Raw genomic sequence first — 15,825 nt, 5'->3', positions numbered from 1 at the left:
AAGCTGCGAGGGCCGGGGATCCGAGCAGCCGCCCGCCACAGCGCTCAGCCCAGCGCCCCTCTCTCCAGCGCAGGTCGGAATCTGAAGGAGTGGCTGCGGGAGCAGTTCTGCGACCACCCCCTGGAGCACTGCGAGGACACCCGGCTACACGATGCAGCCTACGTGGGGGATCTGCCCACGTTGAAGAGCTTGCTGGAGGAGGAGAGCTTCCAGAGGTGAGGAGGCTACTGAGTGAAAGACGCTGAGACCTGGAGCGTGCACAGAGAAGGGCAACAGAGCTGTGATGGTCTGGAGCACAAGTCTGATGGGGAGAGGCTGAGGGAACTGGGGTTGTTCAGTGTGGAGGAGAGGAGGCTCAGAGGGGACCTTATTGCTCTGTAACCGCCTCAAAGAGGTTGTGGTGAGGTGGGGTTGGCATCTTCTCCCAGATAGCAGTGGTAGGAGGAAAGCTAATGGCTTCAAGTTGCTCCAGAGGAGGTTCAGTTTGGATATTAGGAACAGTTTCTTCACAGCTGCCCACGAAGGTGGGAAGGTTGCTCTCCATGGAGGTGTTTCAGACCTGTGGGGATGTGGCACTGAGACACGTAGTTAGTGGGCATGTTGGGTTGGACTTGGTGATCTTAGAGGTGTTTTCCAGCATGAATGATTCTACAATTCTATGGTCCTCCGGGTCCTGCACTTTGGCCGCAACAACCCCAGGCAATGCTACAAGCTTGGGGCGGAGTGGCTGGAAGACTGCGTAGAGGAAATGGACCCGGGGGTATTGATTGATGCTCGGCTGAACATGAGCCAGCAGTGTGCCCAGGTGGCCAAGAAGGCCAATGGCATCCTGGCTTGCATCAGGAACGGTGTTGCCAACAAGAACAGGAAAGTGATTATCCCCCTGTACTCAGCACTGGTGAGGCCACACTTCGAGTACTCTGTCCAGTTTTGGGCCCCTTGCTGCAAGAAAGACATTGAGGCCCTGGAGCAGGTTCAAAGAAAGGCAACAAAGCTGGTGAGAGGTCTGTAGCACAGGCCTTATGAGGAGCGGCTGAAGGAACTGGGATTGTTCAGTGTGGAGAAGAGGAGGCTCAGGGGAGACCTTATTGCTCTCTATAACTACCTGGAGGGAGGTTGTAGTGAGCTGGGGTCAGCCTCTTCTCTCGTGTAACTGGTGATAGAACTAGAGGGAATGGCTTCAAGCTGCACCAGGGGAGATTTAGGCTGGACTTTTCTGAAAAAGTGGTCAAGCACTGGAATGGGCTGCCCAGGAAGGTGGTGGAGTCACCGACCCTGGAGGTGTTCAAGGAATGGTTGGATTTTGTGTTGAAGGACATGGTTTAGTGAGTATTATTGGTGATGGGTGGATGGTTGGACTGGATGATCTTGAAGGTATTTTCCGACCCTTGTGATTATGTGATTCTGTGATTCTCTCCCTCCTCCCCATACCTTGCTCTTTTTGAACACCTTTTCCACTGATAGAAGTGCTGTGCTCTGTTTCTACAGGAGTTGTGTCTGGTGGGAGGCTGCTCTGCTCACACTTGAAATCAACCCTGTGTTAGTCTCATTGGAGGGAAATCTCAAGCCAGATTGTGAACTTGCATTGTCCATGCACAAACTCTTTTTGGATCATGATAGAAACACAATACCTTGAAAATAAGAGTCTATGTATAATGAGAAAAACATACAAAAGGGGTTATAATCAGTTGTAAACCTGAAACACCTTATGTTACAAAATCTACCCAGTGCTGAGTCTCTGACCATGGGGATAGTTAATTAATTTTCCTGCAATATGGAGAAAAATGCTTAGAGTGCACAATGTTTACTAGCCTTAAAAACTGTCATTTCAGCAAAAATTGAGAATGAGCCAAGCCCTTTTTCTGTACCTAGACAGCTCTGCTGGGCCTCTTTGGTCCCTTGGTCTGAGATTTTGCCTTCTTTTTTACCATGCTGCAGGACCAGGCAGCCCTTCAAGACAGTGAACTGACTCAAGTTTCTGCAGGAAACAGCAAAGTTTGGCAGGAGCTGCAGCACCATCACACAGGTGGTGGAGTGAACAGAAAAGTGTTGTCTTTGAATGCAGTCACTGAATCATTAAGAGTGGAAAAGACCTCTAGGTTGATGATCAAGTTCATCTGTTGACCCATCACCACCATGACCACTAATGTGGTACTGGGTATAGGGTGGAGATGCCCAAACCTGCTAAGGAGCACTCTACAGGGTTTATTTTACTCCTCTTCCTAAAACATGTTTGAAGAAAAAAAAAGGTGGTGGCATTGCTCTCTTAGCAAGTTGCCTTAAGTGCGGTGTATGAAAAGTGTTTTGGCCTGTTCTTGTTACAGAGGCCAGGACAGAGTGAGCTAGAAGAGCAAATCCACCACTGCTCTGGCTAAAGGGCACTTTGGCCAGCATGCATTGGCCTTAAAGAAATCACTCTCTCTTGGCGATGATTTATATTGCTTCTAAAAGTGTACTTGCGGGGATTTATAGGGAGTTGGGGACTGAGGTCTGGATATTTGAGATTTATGGGTTCTAACCAGATCTGGATTACTGTATTGAGTGTGACAAGTAGTACAAGTGATTTCAGTGCCTCCTGCCAGACAAGTCTTATATAAATTGAATAAAGCTCTTCTAACAATAGGCTAACAAGGATGCCAATGATCTATTTCTGTTGTTCTGTTTAGAATGGCATCTCTCTCCAAAGCAGCTCCTTCCTTGCTGGCAGGGCTGTGTTTGCACTGTTTTGAGTTCCCCTGGATTTGCATTTATGTCATTCCATGGTGCAGGCTGAGTATGTGGACATGCCAGCAGTGTATAGAGATGTATGCCTGAGTTTCCATGCATTTCTCCTCGTGTAGTCCTTTTCAGTTTTCCTGCTGCTTTGACAACCTTCTGCCACTTTTGAAGCAGCTTTAATTAAGCAGTTTCGGTCCCTAGCTCGGTCACTTCTAATGGGGTCATCTCCCCATGGAAAGGGAGTAGAGGGAGGGGTCTCTTTGGTCATTTGGCTGAGTTTTGAGGAAGGTTTGTCCCTCATTGTGCATACATGCAGTTCCTGACACAGCAGAGCTGCAGAAGAGCCCATAGTCCAGGCATGCCAAATCTGCTACAGCCTGCTGCAGTGGAGACAGGCTATCGGCAGGAGCTTTTCAGAGCTGCTGTAAAGCCCCCAAAATGTGGAGGAAAACTTGAAGAGTGCTGTTTGTGCTCTCCTCTGGGGCTGGGGCATGTGGGGTGGCAGAAGGTGACTGGAGACCTCTTGACCCCATGTTTCTCACTAGCCGGATCAATGAGAAGTCGGTATGGTGCTGCGGCTGGCTGCCCTGCACTCCTCTGCGCATTGCTGCCACTGCTGGCCACGGCCCCTGTGTTGACTTCCTCCTCCAGAAAGGGGCTGAGATCGACCTGGTGGATGTGAAGGGGCAAACCGCCCTCTACGTGGCTGTGGTCAACGGGCACCTCGAGTGTGCCAAGATCCTGCTGGAAGCTGGAGCTGACCCCAATGGCAGCCGGCACCATCGCAGCACACCCGTCTACCATGCAGCACGTGTGGGCCGGGCAGACATCCTCCAGGAGCTGATCAGGTGAGAAATATGTCCTGGAGTTGATCCCGATGGGGTGGAGAATGGCTTTGCCTTGCTTTTCTTCTTCCCTTGGATCTTTCCATTATGTGGCGGGGGGGTATCCGTTCCCTCCTCACCTGCCTGCTTGGCAAAGCTGGGCAAGAGGAGTGCTGTCGGGAGAAGTTCCTAAAAGGGTGTTAGGTGTCTTTCCCTTTGTTCGGGCGTGGTGACAGATCCTGTTTCAGTGTCCACCGTCCACTATTCAGTCTTGCAGACCATCTTCCCCTCAGCTTCTGTCTTGACTGCTTGATTCCTGCTACTGCCCAGTGGCCAGCTCCACACCCCTATTGCTCATGGGATGGATCAGCCACCCAACCAGAAAGCATCTTTGCTTGGTTCTGCTGCTCTGAACACTTTCTGTCCTTGGGAACAAAGGCAGCACAGTCTGTTCTTTGCTGCCAGGCACATGCCCATCAGTAGGACACTCTCCATGCACCACGCCAGCAGGGAGTGGGCTCAGGGTCCAACAGAAGGCTGTGTAAGCTTGAGTTTCCTTCGTTTGGCATGCCGTGATACTTCCTATCTTCTAAATTGGAAGCTGTTTGTACAAGGGACCATGCTGAGCAACTATATGAGCCTTTGATGCCAAATAATAGTGGATTATAGGGGGAAAATACAGGTTGTAGAAAGGGGTAGTAAAAGAACAGAAAGTTTATTTGGATTCACAGAGAAACACTCTCCAAGGAGTCCTTTCAATGGCTGTAACTGCTAGAAAATAACAGCAGAAAGGAATTTTGCTTGCGGGCAAATTAATTTTCACACAGTGCAGCTTTAAGGAAGCTGAGAAGTAGAAAGAAGGAGGGAAACTGTTCCCACTCTTGCAGACTGAGAGAAAGATGTCACATTGCCACACGCTTGCTGGTATGGGGTTCAGCATACATATTGCATTCCCCAGAGTCACCCCTGATGTCCACTAAGGCAGGGTGAAATGTAGCAAATGGTATTTCAGCACATGGAGAGCTGATGCATTGATTTATACGTCTGCTCCTCGGGATACCTTGCCAGCAATATTAAAAGCAAGATTTTGGAAAACTTTCAGGATTAAAAATTAACTGGAGTTTGTCCAATGCCTTTTTATTAGATGATGTCTCTCCCAGGGCGGCTAAGCTAATACTAAATTGTCAGATTGCCCAAAATTTCAACTATCTTGGAGTACGGATTTCAGAGATCTCTTCAGAGTTGCTTGCTTTAAAATGCAGTCTTATGTTACAAAGCTCACTCAGAGATTTTCAGAAATGTTGCTCTAAAGGATTTGGCAGAAGAAATGCGATGAGGAAGATGCTTTTACTGAGATATGAGAAAATATTTCAGAATATTCAGCTTGAGAGAGCCTCAGTGTTCTGAAATGAAAGCCAAACCAGTCAAGCTTGCTGCAGGTGTCCAAACATCACCTGGTTCAATTTTTGTAATCATAAGGCAGCGCAGTCAGGATTCCTGAATCCTGTCACAATTGCTGTACCAGCTAAGCAAGCAATAACTGAAATTGTATCCACTAATAGTAAATACACACGTAGCTATGGAATGGAGATCCATTTTATAAGACAACTGGCAGAAATATTTGCAGTTGTATTTCCAAGGTATAGATTACTGTCCTAACAGCTTGTTATGAGATTGTGCTATGATGGGATCGACCATCATACTGTATTTGCAGCACAATTCAGGGATGACCTCAGGATGAGAAGGTCTTTCTGCTGCACTAAAAGCAGCAAAAAAGCAATCTGGCAAATCCCACCAGTGCCTCAGACAGGTACCTGACTCTGCAACAGCAGAATTCCATGTTTTGGGGAAGTGGGGGACTGAGAATGAGAATGTTGACAGCAATAATGAAAAGGGATTAAGACTGAAATGAGAGTCAGACTGCTTAGTGGTCAGAACCTTGGCCGCAGAAGGCAGTGACCCCATAGCCATCCTGTGAATGTCCCATAGTAGCACAAATGATCCCATACAAATGCTTGTGTAGTCTGATTTTAAGTGATTTCTGTATCTATAGGGAACGTGTGTGATTGCCTGTGCAAAACAGACACGTTTTCTTATTTTGCCCTCGATACTTCAAAAAAGCATAAAGTGATGCAAACTCAGCAAAGTGCTGTGGAATTCTCCAGAAAGTGAGAATGTCCCATTAAAGTGCAGTGAACTGGGAAGCAAAGCTTGGTGCTGTGGCTATGATGTTGCTCAGCAGTGTCATTACTGCCTAGCTCTGATTTTTTTCTTGCTTTTCTCCACCCTATATATCTCCTGAGCTCTTAGCCAAGATCCTCATGCTCGTGAGATCTTGTACATTGGGGTAAAATCACCTTGCATGCCCTTTGCAGGGCAGGCAGGAAACCTCAGACAGGTTTCTCCGGCCCTTGTTCTCCACGTGCTTAATTTAAATGAGACATAGAATCATCCAGCGTCCCAAGTTGGAAGGGACCCATAGGGGTCTTCACATCCAACTTGATTATTCCTATCCTCTGAACTTCAGTGCTTGGCTAAGTATTTAATGGGTAGGGACCAGTCTCTACTGGGATCAGCAAGAGACATGCTTGCAGTGAGGAAGAATTTGTACCCACGTGGTTTCCTTATTTGTTTTTTATTAACTGCAGAAAGGAGTATTGTGTGCTATCTAGGAAGACAGAAAATCTAGTTCTCTGAATGCTTGATTTGCAATTTTGAGAGGGGGACTGGTGACTGAAGGAATGTCTTATTCCTGTGTGGGAAAGAAACAGGGCTTTGCTTCATCTATAATACTGCAATTAAAACTGGTTACACCTCAGGGGATTGTATTGTCTTCTTCCTTGTTCCAGCCCAAGCTGCACGTGAAGCAGATGGGGAGCTGTGGTGTCCCACTGCTTGGGTGTTACCCAGCCTGGGGGAAATCAATGCTTGTTTCTACAGTCTCTTATTTGTGCTGCATTACCATTTTTTGAATTCCATGCTTTTCTAGAGCATAACACTTGACCCTTTTGCTCCCATTTTTTTGGCTGTTTCCTTCATTTCCTCCAAAAAAAAAAAAAGCCAAAAATAAAAGGAATCAAAGCCAATACACCCTGTTTTCTGTTCTTTCAAACTTACAGCCACCTGTAATCCTGGAAAAAAATTATGCCACTGATGTTACTTTCTATATCATGATGATGCTGATATCCTTTGAGTTGGGCTGTAGCCTGCTTGCCTGCCTTTACACCACAGGAAGCTGGCACCTACTTTGCTTTGGCCGAAGGGCTTATGGAGCAGTTGAGAGACATGACCCCGTGTAGCAAATATGTGAAGTATTGACTTTCCTTTGCGGTAGCGTGAGGCCTGAGCCATTTGCAGAAGACTTGAGAGGTTTTCTGTTGCAGCTTCTGGACGTCCCTGCTTCAGTACCCAGAGTGCTGGCCAGTGTACTGTAATCTCTTATGCAATGTCTCACATTATATATAACCTGTAAATTGAGCCATGCAGGATGGATGAGGAGAGTAGAAAGTCTGACAACAGTTATTTTATATTTTTCTAGTTTCTTACATGCTTAGAGTTGGCGGGTACATCCCATCAACTGAGGTAAACACTAGAGAAAAGGTCTTTCTTTGACTCGGATGGGATTTTTGATGGGATTTCAACCATCCAAGTTTCTTTGGGAGCGGGATTTATCATATGTGTTTCACTGCTGAGCACTGATTTCTGTTTCCATTTCCCTGCTGTTTGTGACAGGCAGATCAATTGCTTGTATTGCTTTTTGGCCTGTTTTATACTGGTGGGGAAGTTACTTCACTGCATCTCTTCAACTGAGTCATTTGGAAACATCCTCTGCTTCCCAGCCAGTCCATTAGCATCCAACATTACATGCTGCTGGCTCAGGGCTAAGCTGTTCCTTGTGCCAAAGCTGTGCTTGGCATATTCTTCAGGAGGGTGAGGGAAGGTATCCCTCAACCTCCTCTGTCTTGAGCCTGGGCTATTTCTGGCAGCAGGACAGCTTTGCTTCTTGAAGATCAGACCATGCTGGATATGACATCCTTGCTGCTGTACTAAGCCTGTCCCTGGAAGAGAGACACATTACAAAAAGGTCCCCTGAATTAACTTTGAAGGTAAATGGGTGAAATTGCATTAAGTCCACTTGCAGACACCCTTCTTCTTTTAAACCAGCGTGGCCTTAATTTGATCTTTTTTTTCTGTACTTTGGCGGTAAGCATGGGTGGAAGATGGGTGGTGGGTTCAGTTGAACCAAGGACAGGCAGCCTACATGGTGCTGGTCCTCTCGGTGTCCTCTGCCTTCATCATGGCCATTTTGTGCCCCTGGGCTGCTAGTCATGCTGATGTTGCCCTTGTTTCCAAATGGTTACTGCTCTCCCTTCTAGATATGGCGCAGATGTGGATGTGAATCACCACCTCGCTTCTCGGGTCTCCAGCCCCTCCTTGCGACCCCTCACCACACTTGTGGTCTGTCCACTATACATCAGTGCTGCCTACCACAACCTGCAGTGCTTCCGGCTGCTGCTCCAGGCTGGAGCCAATCCAGATTTTAATTGCCGTGGGCCGATCAACATCCAAGGCTTCTCTCGGGGCTCACCAGTGTGTGTGATGGACGCTGTCCTGCGGCATGGCTGTGATGCGGCGTTCATCCACCTCTTGATTGACTTTGGAGCCAACCTGAACCTGGTGAAGGTGGAGGCCTTGGAATTTGACTCCACGGGGAGGGTCAAAGTCAACCCTGAGGCTCTGCAGGTCTTCAAAGAAGCACGAGGTAAGTGGCTTTGACTTACTGCGGTGACTGGTTTTATCTAGCTCTGGAATCAGGAGAATTTCTTGGCACTGGCATCTCAATGGCCCCCTTGTTCCCAGCTAGACTCCCTGTTTTTCTCTTGTCGCATTTTGCACTTTTCACCTTCTGTTTTCCCTCTTGTATCCTTGAGCTCCCAGTGATCCCTGTCTCCTCAGTCTCTGTAATTTTACTTTTTAAAATCTTTCTCCCAGCTCTTTTCTGTTGCCTGGGGTTGTCCTCAGCTGCCTAAAGGAAGGTTAGGATGGTACCACAGCAGGGATTTGGGTCTGCAAACCACAGGAAGGTGTATCCTGTTGGACCCAGTTCTCCAGAGCTGTACAGATGTGTCCTCACTATTCTTGAGTGACCCTGTGCTCAAGGGTAGTCGTGTCTGGGCAGGCTTCTTGGGAAATAAAGATGCAGTGGTGGCAGTAAATGGGGAAAAAAGGAACTAAAATGATGGAAAATGGTGGAAGAAAGTGGGGAAGCCAATGAGTTACAGAAGCAAGCCTTAGCCTCCAGTCCAAACTTGCCTTAATTTATCTGATATTTCTTTCTTTTATAACAAAAGTGGCATCACTTCAGTGTGCACCCTACTTTCAACAAGGGCAGCACCTCATAAAACTATCAGGATCACCTGGTAAAGGCCAGGGCTTTGTACCAGAGTCCAAAGTGGGGTTTCCCTCTTGAACTCCAGACCAGAGAAATTGAAAAGAGTTTTGGGATGTGGGATCCAATTCCCAAGCTCCACCCCAAAGTTATTCAGCTTTGCACATGCCTTTTTCAAACCTGCCTGGGCTTTTGCTGAAAGGAGACACAAATACAGAGCAGGTGGTTTCCATTAAGCCTGTTTTTAGGAGGCACATGGGACTCCTCGGGTAGAACATGCTGGATAATGGAGGGATACCCAGGAGAGCCTGAGTATCCTGAATCAACATGAACACCACCATCCTCTCATCCCTGTGGTGGAAGAGCTCACCATGAACTCAGTGGAAGCCATCAAAGGAAATCTGTGATAAGACTTGAGCTGAACATCAGTGCTGTTGATTCCCAGGGGACGATTTAGTGCAAAAAGAAAGTCCACGTCTTTTTTAAAATTATTGGATTAGTATAAAGTCTCTCACAGCCTCGCTTGGTGTGGATTGGGCAGTGATCTTTTGAACCCTCTCTGGCAGGAACTCGCTCTGTAGTCACAACCCCTTGCAGTTGCCCTTTTTACCCTTCCAAACTGCCTGTGTGGCAGCTGTGATTGCTCCAAATCCTTGGCCAAAAGGTTTGGCCTCCTCGTAGGGAGGATTTGTGCATACTCAGCTCTCCTGCACTGCCTTCGTGTTGCTGTGCAGGTCATAGCCTCAGCATTTGGAAGGGGTAAATGGCTCCTCCGCTGCCAACCGTAGCTCTGCACAATTTACATGCTGTTATCTTCCTCCATCTGTCCCTCAGCAGTTCCTCTCTGCTTTCTTTATTGCAGGCCGCGCCCGGAGCCTGTTGTCTCTCTGCCGCATAGCTGTACGAAGAATACTTGGCAAATCTCGTCTGGATCTGATCCATATCCTTCCAGTCCCAGACCCCATTAAACAATTTTTACTTCATGAACACAGTTAAAGGGCAACTGGCTGCTTTCTGGGACAGTTTGATTTGCTAAACGAGTGAGTTGACAAAGCCAGGTGCCAATTCTTTGCCCCCAGAGAAATACTGGTTTGCTTATGGAATGCACAGAATTCCCTGCCTCTGTGGGTTTCCCCTCCAGATTTAGGGTGCAATGATTTTGTGTGTCTGCACTTAAGCTGCCAGTTATCTCACTGGTGATCTGTTTGCAACTGGTCAGGCAGTGAGGTCACAAGTGTGCGTGGCTGTTACATGAGCAAACATAGTATATCCCATAGCTGTTAGCATATGTCTGTTTGTTACGACTCTACCTCTGTTATTGCTCCACGTTACACACACCTTGGGTCTCAGAGGCACTTTTGTGTGGCAAATGTTCCTGTATTTAAGCCTTTCATTTTCCTACAGTGTACAAGGAAGTCTCTCCTTGCCTTGGTAAGGGATTACAGCAGCACTGCTCTCTTTCTGCTGTCAGTACCTGGCCTCTCTCTTCCCTGTGGAGTTTGTGGTTGCTGCTGTAAAAGTGGGTATATTTTCTTCTGTCCTCTTCTGGTGTGAAATGCATCAAGTTTCCTGTCCAGTGCTGTGCATTACTTGGAGAATTGTATCCGTGTCTCTACGTGCTGCAAGGTAGCTGCTGACTTGGCTTTCTTCCTCCAGAGGCCCCGTTGCATAGATGAGAGAGTAGCAGAATGTGTAATCCTATCCCATCTGAGTCGTTTCTACAGACCACCAGATCTGCTGTGACACGTTAGCTTGCCTTCCAGCACTGTGATGGATGAGGCAAAGGTTGGCCAGTCCTCCTCCCAGCTGCCCAGGACGCTGCTGTAGCACAAATGAGAAGATATGGAGAGAAGAGGAAATGGTATTTTCACCCATGGAAACTGAATAGTACGGAGTTCATTGCAGGGATGATGTGATCCCTGTGGTTCAGTCACTGCTGCAGTGGTGGTGGGTGAAGGACTGTGATACTCAGACGAAGCCAGAGTGTGAACCTGAAAGATTTCTAGGGTATTTTCTGGAAAAGCAATGACCAAACTCATCCGTTCACTGTAAAATTGGTTTGAATGTTTGAGAATGACCAAGAATGACCACGAGTGGAGGGGCTGCTAAATTAAATTGTTGTCTTGCAGTGTTGGATAGTGGTTGATGCAATGGCTGTGAATATATCTGTGTGATTATGAAAAAAAAGATAACAAAAATGATCTGTAAACTGCCTTCTTGCTATATTCCAGTGATTGTGACCTTACTGAAGGACCAGTAAAGTAGCTGACAATGCAGAGCACATAGAAATTCCTACTTACCTTTTATTCCTTACCTCACAGAAGCATGACCAGACAGATCCACCTGACAGGCATTTTTGTTTGATCCTGCTTCTCTCAGCACTGTGGAGAAGGGAGAAGAAAGGATTTTTTTACCTTTTATCAAAGAATCAGGAGGTAGCATGATTCTGAGTGAAGCAGTCCTTTATAGAGCCTATGCCAGCAGTCTTTTACCCTGAATGAGTGCTCTGCTCTTAGATACTCCTTGAATTGCTGCACACTTCACATCAGTTGCTGAAGGAGGGGTAAGTTGCATGTCTTTTAGTAGGAGATACCTGCTTACAAATACCTGAAGAAAGAGCAGAAGGGTGAATAGGGTGTAGCACTAGTTTATGAAATGCTTTTTTCCAGATGCATCAGTGACTGCAACGTCACAGCTCAGTTCTTGGTCTTCCCACAGAGATATTTTTTATGGTAGAGTTTGATAAGCAACAGCGAACTTCTTTGTATGTTTTTATTATCTGCCGAAGCATCTTTCTGAGATGCTTTTGCAGAAGGAGGAAGGGCAGGAAGAAATGGAGACTCTTGATTGTTTCCTTTTATTTCTGTTCCATGCCTGGGCCTGGAAGAGCAGTCTTGTACATTGCTCTGCTCACTTATTTTAGGATAAGGAAGCAAGATTTGCATTACTGAGCATTACACTGTTCAGAAAAGGCTGAAATGCGATGGTCGCACTCACTCACTGTTCAGACACTTTCAAAAATCCTCATCAGATGAGATATAATGGCAAGGCTGTGTAGCTATGGGCATGCTTTCAAGGTGAGAAGGCAGCAGTATTGCATTGTTTCCTTTTCAGCCTTGCAGATGGTTTAGGTTTTCACCGTACGGGAGGCCAGGGCAGCCCATGAGCATTTTGCCTGAGAGTTGTGTGCCTGCTTTATGGAAGTGTTAACATGCCTAAAAGATGCAGGCAGGTTGTAAAGCCGCTTGTCACCTTGCTGGTAGAACCATAATGTTTTGCAGGAGCACGGACCAAACATATTCTCTAGCCCTAGTGTATAGAGGCAGAAAATGAGGGAGGATGTCTAGAGAAAATGCCATGGCAACACCTTCTTTGGGTCGACTTTTTCACTCCGATTTTTACTTCTTCACATAGTTTTGCAAACCACTCACACATTAGTGCCTTTTGGGAGAAAGTAGCTGAATAGAGGTGGAAGGCACATGCTCCTCTGAGGAGGGATAACAAACAACTCAGTGCACAATGTAACTAGAGTGTACAGTTAAAGCTAAGCCTCTGCAGATATATCTGTTACAAGTTTCATTATAGCTGCCTTCTGTATTCAATCTGTTGACTGTTGTGCCCTTGATTGACATTGTCCTACATCCTGGGATAATCTGGCTGTGGATAATCACCCAGTGAAGCCTTTCCCAGGCCAACAATTGTAGCTATCCTTCTGTGCTCCCTGCCATGGGAGTGAGAGTTGGAAAAGCACTCTTTCCATGGACTGTCAGTAAGCGATACTGATAGGATTGCTTTGTAGGTCCTGTTGGTAAGCTCAACCTATGCTGAGGGTGGGAGCTTCCACCTCAGTTAGTTACCCATTCTTTATTTATGATTTAAAGTACAATAATCATGATGCTCTAACAGTATACCGAACTTTGTACATAGGGGTAGTCCTTTTGACCTCAAGTTTAAGGACCATATGGGTCTTCAAGTCCAACCTGTGTGGAGTCCATAGTATTTCCCCAACTGCAAATACCTCAAGTCCCTGAGCTCTATGGATCAAAGGATGGTTCCCACATTCTTGTAGCAAACAAGCTTAAAGGTCAGCAAGCACTTGGGTGTCTGCACAATCAAACCTTGGAAGTGCAGGAGGCTTTTTGCTGGACTATCCTCCCATCTGCCATCTGCCATTAACTGAGGGGCTGTGCCTCCTGCCAAGGTTTCAGCCTTAAGCCTGAGTGGACTATCTTTGGAGGGACTGAAGAGAGTCCAGTGCTTGAGAACAACTCGCGTAACATTAAGCAGTAAGTGTGAAGTCTGCTGCTGGAGTAGTCCTTGTGGACATTTGTTGCTAGGCAACATAAATCCAGCTTTGCCTAGATGAAATGGTTTAATACACAGAGTATCTGCAATTTTCATTGTAATAATGAATCTCAAATTAGATTTATGATGTCCTGCAGGGCCACAGCACATATCCTCTGGCTGTCCCTGTCCCTTTAAACCCAGTAAACAATAGTCTTCCAATATGAAATCTGAGTAATAATATGCATATATTATGTCTTCACACTGTATAAGTGACATTTATTTTTGCCTTAATTCAGACTTTACCACTTCCTCCTATGTAGCAATGCATTTTTTGTAACAGTATTATTTTCCATGCAGTCTGTGAGGCGTGCTCAGATAACATGAATAACTAGTGAGACATGGGAAACTGAACAGTTCTGCAGTGTGCATCCCCTCCATTAAAGAATGCCTGTTATATTTGTGCATAATGTATGAAGTGTGCATTGTGTGGCCCTGCTGTAAGTATTGGGTGGGATGAGATTTGGAAAATGGTTAAAAAACTGAAGCAGATCTGGAATAAGCAAAGATGTGCAAGGGAGTCTTTTTCTTGTGGGTTTTCTTCTTTGTTCTATAGGGACTTTTGAGAGCATGAAATGCTGGTAGCTGGTAATACCCAACTGTCATTTGGGAGTTGTGCAAATGGCAGAATGAAATTACCAGGTTGCAGTTTGTTGCTTTTTTTTTTTTTTTCCTTATTCAAATAAAGCACTTTTTACACCCAAACCCACCTTTGAGGCGCAGCGCCTCTTTAGCCCTTGTTGTTCCATTAAAGAAGGGGGTCTAGGAATCTGCCCAGGCCAAAGCAGAGGTGATAGCCAAAAGTGTTGCTTCAAGGAACACTATTCAGTGCTCCTTTCTTTTGCCCAGGGTAGAATGATTGTGCACAGCAGTAAGATTTGATCCAAGAGCAGATAGGAGATATCTGTGGTGGGTCTGTGTGTAGCTAAATAAAGATGTTCCAGTGCAAGAGCTTGGCTGTGTGCCTAATCATTTACCTCACCATGGGAAGGGGAAATGCTTCTACGTATTTCCTAATATTCCTAAACCTGAATTATTTCCTGGTTTTCCTACTCCTGAATCCAGGCCCCGTAGCTGACTCCTCAGCCTGTTTTGTAGCCACTGGAGGGGGCCAGAGAACCATGCTTCCTGCAAGTGGGTTACAGCCAGAGGCTGAGAAGTGGTTTCCTGTACCATTGTCACCCCTGGACAGTTTTCAAGAGGTATGTGGAAACCAAATCAAACTGTAGCCCAACGGGGATGTGCAGAGCAAACTGCTCTCAGGAGCATCTCCGCCACCAATCCTCATTCACAAGCTCACATCCTCAGCATTGCTGACCTGCCCTTTCCTTGGAATGCCATGGCAGCGCTGTCACCCCTGATGCTTTGAGCAGCGCACAGCTCTTGTCTTTCCACCTAGTCCTTCAAAATATGCTGAAGAAGGCTCTTCGCACCTCTAATTTCTATTTCTGCTTTATTTGGGTCCATCTCTGGAAATGTAGCTCCTCAGTTTATCCTGGCATGGAAGTACTCTGAAGGCAGTGTAATTCTTCAGAGCGTTTTGGTTCTTATAACTTGGCGTTTTCTGATGTTTTCATTGGAAAACTCCCTACAAGCTCGAGCTGCAAGCACTTCTGGTGGGTGTGCTCTTCCTTCTAGGGATTAGCAGATGTAGTGCGGTCTATCTGTCACACCTGGATAGTTTGCGTTCTTTAGGTGGTACAAGGAGAGTTTTGGGTAATTTTGGGTACTCCCTGTAGCTGTCTCCAATCAAGGATGCCAGTCTGTTCTTTAGGATTCTTGCTGTTTCCACGTGGGAAATGTTTGTCCTAGCTGATGCTAGAATTTCCTCTAAAGGCAAAAAGAGTAAGAAAATGATGAAATGGTTTGGAATTGTGGTGGTGGTGGATCAAAACAAAGCCAAACGAACCCTGATCTGAAATTCTAAAAATCACATCCAACCTCAATATTGCTGTAGTTCAGAAGTGGCTCCTTCCTGTGCCCCAACATGAAGCTCATGTTGTGGCTGTCCTAACTGGGTGCCCATAACCCTCTTAGGGAAGAGGTCAGCAACTATCTCCATGCTGCAGCTTGGAAAGAACTGGAGATTTATTGTCACTGGGGAGAGATCTGAGCTGCAAATGCCAGCCTGATAAATGTGGAATTGTTTAAAGGGCTGCTGGACTCAAGCCCTGAATTTCTGTGTGCTGTAAACCTGTCCCCTCTTGGTCGTCTCTCTGGAGGAGACAGGCTGAGGTTTCTGGTCACCTCTCATTGAATTTCTTGTATTTCTGGGGAGAAGAGCCCATCTGAGAGCCTGCCCTTGATTTTTATAATGCCATGCAACTTTTTTTAATTAATCACACTCATCTTATCTTAGGATCTAATGCAGTTACTTCTCCTGCAGCAGTGAGGAAGGGAAGAGGTTTTGCTTTGCACTATGAAATGCTCAAATATTTGCCCTGGGCTATGAAAACCAACCAAGGCTGCAGTAAATCTCACAGTCTCAAAGTATTTCCTCTAGTATGTGTTACTTCCATTCCCCCAGCTCCTGCTAGGGAAGCCCCTGCT

General features: G+C 46.3%; 1 protein-coding gene across 1 annotated transcript in view; it reads left to right on the top strand.

The window, feature by feature from the left end:
* The window catches only part of ASB1 (ankyrin repeat and SOCS box containing 1), a 16,569-nt gene extending 2,343 nt beyond the window's left edge, over positions 1-14,226 (top strand). The window contains exons 2-5 of the mRNA XM_010713354.1: positions 4-215; positions 3,264-3,566; positions 7,919-8,304; positions 9,794-14,226. Coding sequence (XP_010711656.1) covers positions 4-215; positions 3,264-3,566; positions 7,919-8,304; positions 9,794-9,927 — 1,035 coding nt within the window. The 3' untranslated portion in view covers positions 9,928-14,226. The remainder of the gene's footprint in view (positions 1-3; positions 216-3,263; positions 3,567-7,918; positions 8,305-9,793) is intronic.
* Positions 14,227-15,825: the final 1,599 nt, after the last annotated feature.

This window comes from Meleagris gallopavo, chromosome 7 (assembly GCF_000146605.3).
Source record: "Meleagris gallopavo isolate NT-WF06-2002-E0010 breed Aviagen turkey brand Nicholas breeding stock chromosome 7, Turkey_5.1, whole genome shotgun sequence".
NCBI lineage: Eukaryota > Metazoa > Chordata > Aves > Galliformes > Phasianidae > Meleagris > Meleagris gallopavo.
The sequence above is the reverse complement of the archived record's forward strand: the minus strand, read 5'-3'. Positions and strand labels throughout refer to the sequence as shown.